Genomic DNA, 6234 nt, shown 5'->3' with positions numbered 1-6234 from the left:
TAGGTTTTTATTTTGAATCAAACGCATCCATTTAGAAGAACGGGGTGGAGACATTCCATAGAAAACTATACACACACAGTTTGTTATCCACATTCTTATTTACTGGTGATAATCCATTTATGATACCGTTTATAAGATTTCTTACAGTGCTGTCAGATCTGTTGAGAAATGTTTTACTGCTACTTTTTGTCATATTTGCATGTATTTGATGCAGGTCACTGACACAGATTTCCACCTACATTACAGCCAGTTGTGAGGGTGAGGCCGGACACAGATACCGCCCCCTCCACGGTTCCGCCCCTGATTATGAATGCGGGTACTTATGATTGGACGGCGGCTCTCTGCTTTGAAATCCCTCCCTTCACGTCTTTAGTATGTGGAAGAAGTGAGGTACTGTGAGGCTGCTGCAGTGGGAGAGAGACGCGCACAGGAGGACTGTCGCACACTATCCTCTGCGGGGATATTCCTTCAACTTGCCCCATATACTGATGAGCAGTGACTACTCATGGTGCTTTTGTTTGTTCCGTTTTTTTCAACACTGGATAAAGGAATATTTAGGAATAATTAGCGGGTCACATTGAAGAGCCCGATAAAGGATGACATTTTGTTTGTCTGTAGAAACAGCTTGGTCACACGGAGGACGCGCACTGCGCACTGTCTGTTTGGATTACCGCACTCTCCTGTATTGAATTTATCATCATGAAATGTGCTGGTAAATAAAATTCAGCTCTGCGTCCTCTTGTTACGCGCCTTCTTTCCACTTCGCGCCCCGATCCAGATGAGAGATCTCCCCGGTGGACCTGAACCGCTTTTACGCAGACAGTCCCCGGAGCGCAGCGCCACCGACGCCAGCGGCGATCCACAACGTACCGGAGCGGAGAGACGATCCGTTTCCACACCCACATCTTGTCCTTCTCCCTCGGATCCCTCGCGCCAGGCTAAAAGGCTTCCTATCAGGATCGTAAAGATGTTGACTGCGCACAGCGGCCACTTGCTGCACCCTGAGTATCTCCAGCCCCTCACATCCGCGCCTGTCAGCATCGAAGTAAGTGAACAAAATGAAAAGAAATGCTCTCCGAGACGTGTTCGTACCATCTGATGCCGTTTTTCCCCCTAATGCTGATCAAATCCTTTGAACTACAGGGCGCAGGTTGCAATACGTGTTATTGGGACAAAATATTATATGCGCCATTTTACGCACAGCAAAAAAAAAAAAAAAAAAAAAAAATGCCAAGTTTCCCCGAGTTCAGAAAGACTGCGAATAGTGTTTAAAAAGTCATGTCATCCGTTTATTTTCTAAATGAATACAACAGGATTACATTTTGTTTCTCTAAAACGTTAATTTGGGGCTCTTGTTTTTTTTTTTTCTCGTTTTCTATTTCTTCTTAAACCTGGCTTTCTATTATATGACGCGCTTTATTCTGTCGATGCCCAACTTTGTCCTCAGTTTGCTTTGTTGAGATTTCTACTTTATATTTAATTTATTGCTTGCCAATATTATATATTTTCATCAAAATTAATATTGCATTTTGTAACTTGTAACCTTATTGACATATCTTTGTAGAGTCAACATGTCTTATAATGATCAAACTAAATGAACTTTTTTGAGAAAGAAAGAAAGAAAGAAAGAAAGAAAGAAAGAAAGAAAGAAAGAAAACTTATTCACCATTTTGTCTTCTTTTATTTTCCCAGCTGGATGCCAAGAAGAGTCCATTGGCTCTGCTGGCACAGACCTGCTCTCAAATTGGCAAACCAGACCCCCCCTCCTCCTCCAAGTTGGCCTCTCTTTCCTCTGGTAGTCTGGGAGACAAAGAGTCCTCCAGCAGGTCATCCAAGCCCGGAGAGCAGCACCAGTCCCTGGAGGACAAGTCGAGCTTCAAGCCTTACTCCAAGTCATCGGGCGACTGTCGTAAGGACGTTCTAGTAACAAAGGGGCCTTCAGATAAAGCAGCATTCAGGGTGCCAAATGGAAGCTCCAGCGCTAGTAACGCTTCGTGTCCATCCTTTCCTCCCCATTCCCGATCACCCAGCTCCTCTTCTCCTCCCCTGCACACTCAGAGCCAGTCCCACAGACAAAGCCATTCCCCTTCCACGCAGCCCCCACCACACTCCCAGGCCCAGCACATGGACAACAAATCTGGGAGTTCAGAGCAGGCCAGCTCGGACAGTAACAGCAACAGCGCTGGCAAAAAAGACTCAGATGCAGGAAAGTCTGGGATAGATGGGGCTCAGTTAGCCAACTCCAGCCACGTACGAGCCAGCGCCAACTCCAGCAATGCCAGCTCTGCCAGCAGCCCACGACCGGAGAGCAAGACTGACCCACAGGCGTCTTCACAGTCTGGCCTGGGTTCTGGGCACATCGCTCCTGTCTCCCCATTTAAACCCGGACAGTCTGTATTTCCCTTACCCCCTGCTACCATGGGCTACCATGGCTCCATTGTGGGGGCCTATGCTGGGTACCCTTCCCAGTTTGTTCCCGGCTTGGATCCTACCAAGTCAAGTTTGGGCTTAGGACTTCCAGGGAAGCACCCCAGCTCCAGCCCACTCACTGGAGCCTCACCGCCATCTCTGATGCAGGGTTTGTGTCGGGACCCCTACTGTCTGAGTTACCCCAACGCTCCCCACCTAGGAGGCAGTAACTGCTCCACCTGTGTCCATGACCCCTCCAGCCTGAAGTCTGGTTTTCCCCTGGTTTACCCCTCACACCACCTCCACTCCCTACACTCCAGCTCCTTATCCTCAAGCACCACCCCCTCTCTCTCCCACCCTCTCTACACGTACGGTTTCATGCTCCCCAATGAACCGCTGCCCCACGCCTGTAACTGGGTGTCTGTCGGAGGTCCTTGTGACAAGCGTTTTGCCACATCAGAAGAGCTACTAGCCCACTTGCGTACCCATACAGCCCTGCCTGGGATGGTGGACAGTAAGCTGTTGTCAGCCTACCCTTCATCAGTTTCATCTACAGCTTCCTGCCATCTCCACCTGCCCCCACCCACCAGCCCAGGTACCCTACCCAGCTCATTCTCATTGCGAGGCTCTCCTGGCTTGGGCCTGGCCCGTTATCACCCCTACAGTAAGACCCACTTGCCCGGAGCCCCTGGACTTCCTATGCCATCCCTCCCCTCCTCCTCAGCGTATTACTCCCCCTATGCCCTCTACAGTCAGAGACTGGGCTCCGCCTCAGCTCTTGGATACCAGTGACATCCGAAATAGCCTTGATGCCCACAGACTGCAGGCACCAGCTTGGACTCTGCAGAGCTGCCCTGAAGATGGATTCTTGAGACTGGGGTCATCACCAGTACAAGGCATCATGCCTGCTGGCATGCCTGCCAGGAATACCACCTGTTAGCCTCAGGATTGTGACTGGTGCTCCAAAGGCAAGACTGTGATGGATGGTCTGCAGCAGAGAACCAACAGACTTTGGTGATTAAAGATGGCGGGAAGCAGAGCTTGAAAATAATGAAATTATGGGATTATTTTGACAATTATGACAATTTTTGTTTTGTTTTTCTCAATATCTGTTTCCCAGAACTGAAAGTCTGTATTTATTTTTCACTGAAGCGCTTGGTACTCAACTCTGGGGGGAAAATTTTGCTGTCCAAATAAATTGTTCTTAAGTATTCTAACTGAAAAGAATGATTTAAGTATAGTACCATTATGCCTATCATACACTCTAAAAATAAAAATGTTGCACCATGATGAAGATGGACTGTGAGGCTTTATTCTGAGGACCTCTTTTTATCTCCTTTCCTCTCTGCTGTTGTTTTTTTTTTCCTTCATCCTCCACTATTCAGACTCTGGAGAATTGCATGTCCTTGATAAATATCTTGAACAATGCCATTATTTTTATTTGTAAATATGCAAAGATGTAATATTTTTTCAAGCTTACGGGGGCCAGCAAGTTGGGGTCACTGACACAAATGGTGGCGCGATAAGAAACTATGATTTAAATAAAAACAATGATGGCTGTGCTATCCGACCAACAGGAAAAGGTCTTATTTTGTTAAATAAAATGATACATGGTTGCATTTTAACTTGTTTTTTCCTCATTGAATTTTATATATAGCATCAGAAAGTAGCAGAGGATGCAGTAAATCTTGCCAGACGGCAGCACTGCACTTATCTAAGACTATCTATCATTATGGCTCTCACAGCCGCACTATATGTGGCTATGTGTAATATTTCATGGCTCATATCAGCTGACAGGGCTGTCCCAAGGAGGGCAGGCTGGGTCACATTAGCCCTGTTAGCTAGTCTCTGAGGACCTGCAGCCCTCCTCCTCCTTCCATCACCCACATTGCTTTTGTTGTTCTGAGTGCAGCTTTTAATTGCTGATTCTTGTTTGTGAGGTCCGAAAACAGCCTCCTCAGCAGAGTGGATGGCTATGTGGAGTGGCTGTTGGGTCACTGGAACTTCAATAATGACCTGAGGGAGGTGTCGACCCAGGATCTCCTCACGGTCTGACAGATTGGCCTGCAACACAAAGGCCAGAGCTGACAATGGGAGGCAGTTAATAGAGAAATATTCATCAAAGCACTGACACCTCCCCTGAGGAGAGCGGGCTCTCTTACAGGAACCACAAACATGGAGGCCGGTGTCCTGATGTGAAGAGCCATTTTCTTGCTGCTTTCTGCTGCGCTGTGGTTTACTGAAGTCAGCGCTCCGGACTCACAGCTGTTAGATACTAATTCGAAGGGAAGGAGTTGGTCTATCTTAAAGCCACACCGCTGCCATTAGAGTATTTCAGGCTTGATAATGTGTCTGTGTCTCCACTCTATTTGGCTGACAGGGTGTAGGTGGCAGAGAGCGTTGAGGCTTTAGTCTCCGAGGCGGCTATTGACCCCGACTCCCAGACTCCTCTACTCTCGCGGTTCATTAGCACTCCAGACAGGGGAGAGGCGAGCACAGGTGTCACTTGACAGGACCATTAACAAAATGGATGACCCTCCCAAACCACATCCAGCCCCTGCCACACCAGCAAGGTCACGGCGCCCTGACCACTGCTCTGGGCAGCTCTTTAGCACACTACACTTATTTTTCTTCTTTAGAAACTGGATCCAAGCACTTGTCCCGAACAAGACAAACTTACTTTCTTGTTGTTGCTATTTTGATAGAGTTCATAAAGTAGTCTAAATGGGTCAAGGATATTCTGGATTTAGTGCTGTATTGCACATACTGTATGTATTTAGTGCAACATATTTCTTACAGTCGTCCCACTAGATATACTCTGGATTATGTTGCCCCCTATAGTTGCCTTAGTGAAGTACAGGTGAAGACTGACTGAAGAAGAGCAGGTACCTCTCTTACACACAGGGTGAAACACAACATCTACACTGCTATCTTGCTTTTGATATGACTGCGGCTGCTGGGATGCTGTTTTACAAACTATAGATAGAGAATTGGTTACATTGGCTTCGATGTGGAGATGATTCACGCTGGAGGTCATGCAGAGGGGAGAACTTTCAATCTTGTCGGGGAGGTGGAATTAATTCTACTGTTGCCAGTTTACACTCGTTCATCAAATGCCTCACTATTCTCCCCATCCCGGCGCTCATCAATCTCCTCCATCTATCTTCTTCCCCCACACTCTCGCAGCTGAGTCAACACCCACACACTCCATTTATGTCGTCTGTGTGTGTGTGTGTGTGTGTGTGTGTGTGTGTGTGTGTGTGTGTGTGTGTGTGTGTGTGTGTGTGTGTGTGTGTGTGTGTGTTGTGTGCCCTGATCCTTTGTCCATGGAGGATGACACATGTGAGACTGAATTCAGTGGGTCTGTAGCAACCTTAAAATTAAGAGAAAAATGTAAAAGAAAACAATAATTATATGCACACATACACTTTACTTCACATTCCTTGTGCGTACAGTGTGTATGTATAATTACACTTACTTCTCATGCACATGTACAAACAATCATATGTCCATGTATGTATGAAACCAATTTATAAAATGGTAAGATAAAATCTCTCCGTTTAGTCACACTAGGAAAGTTAAATGAGCTCCAAACTGCAGGAACATTTTTGTAGACATAAACCCTCAAGCTGTCGCCAATTTGTTAAGAAGAGGGAGAAAGTATTAGCACTTCTAAACATTTCTGAGCCACATGCTGACTCTAGACTGGGTACATCCTGACAGGGATACTACAAGGTAAAATATAACACATTACAAAGTAATTAAGTATTACTTTATTCCATTTTTTCTTTATAGATATTTGAATTCTGAGGTTATTCTGTTATC

At 46.3% G+C, this 6234-nt stretch overlaps 1 protein-coding gene across 1 annotated transcript; it reads left to right on the top strand.

The window, feature by feature from the left end:
- The first annotated feature begins 360 nt into the window (after positions 1 to 360).
- znf703 (zinc finger protein 703) lies at positions 361 to 4034 on the top strand. The gene is made up of 2 exons (XM_022210671.2): positions 361 to 1045; positions 1693 to 4034. The coding sequence occupies exons 1-2, from the start codon at positions 779 to 781 to the stop codon at positions 3199 to 3201; spliced, it is 1776 nt and encodes a 591-aa protein (XP_022066363.1). The 5' UTR covers positions 361 to 778; the 3' UTR covers positions 3202 to 4034.
- The last annotated feature ends 2200 nt before the right edge of the window (positions 4035 to 6234 follow it).

Source organism: Acanthochromis polyacanthus, chromosome 7, assembly GCF_021347895.1.
Source record: "Acanthochromis polyacanthus isolate Apoly-LR-REF ecotype Palm Island chromosome 7, KAUST_Apoly_ChrSc, whole genome shotgun sequence".
In the NCBI taxonomy this organism is placed as follows: domain Eukaryota; kingdom Metazoa; phylum Chordata; class Actinopteri; family Pomacentridae; genus Acanthochromis; species Acanthochromis polyacanthus.
This window is presented reverse-complemented; position numbering and strand designations above follow the sequence as displayed.

Excerpts from the sequence above, each read along its gene's own strand:
- znf703 (XM_022210671.2), top strand. The coding sequence starts at position 779 with ATGAGAGATCTCCCCGGTGGACCTGAACCGCTTTTACGCAGACAGTCC. Across the intron at positions 1,046-1,692 it reads CCGCGCCTGTCAGCATCGAA|CTGGATGCCAAGAAGAGTCC; the intron begins GTAAGTGAACAA and ends TTATTTTCCCAG.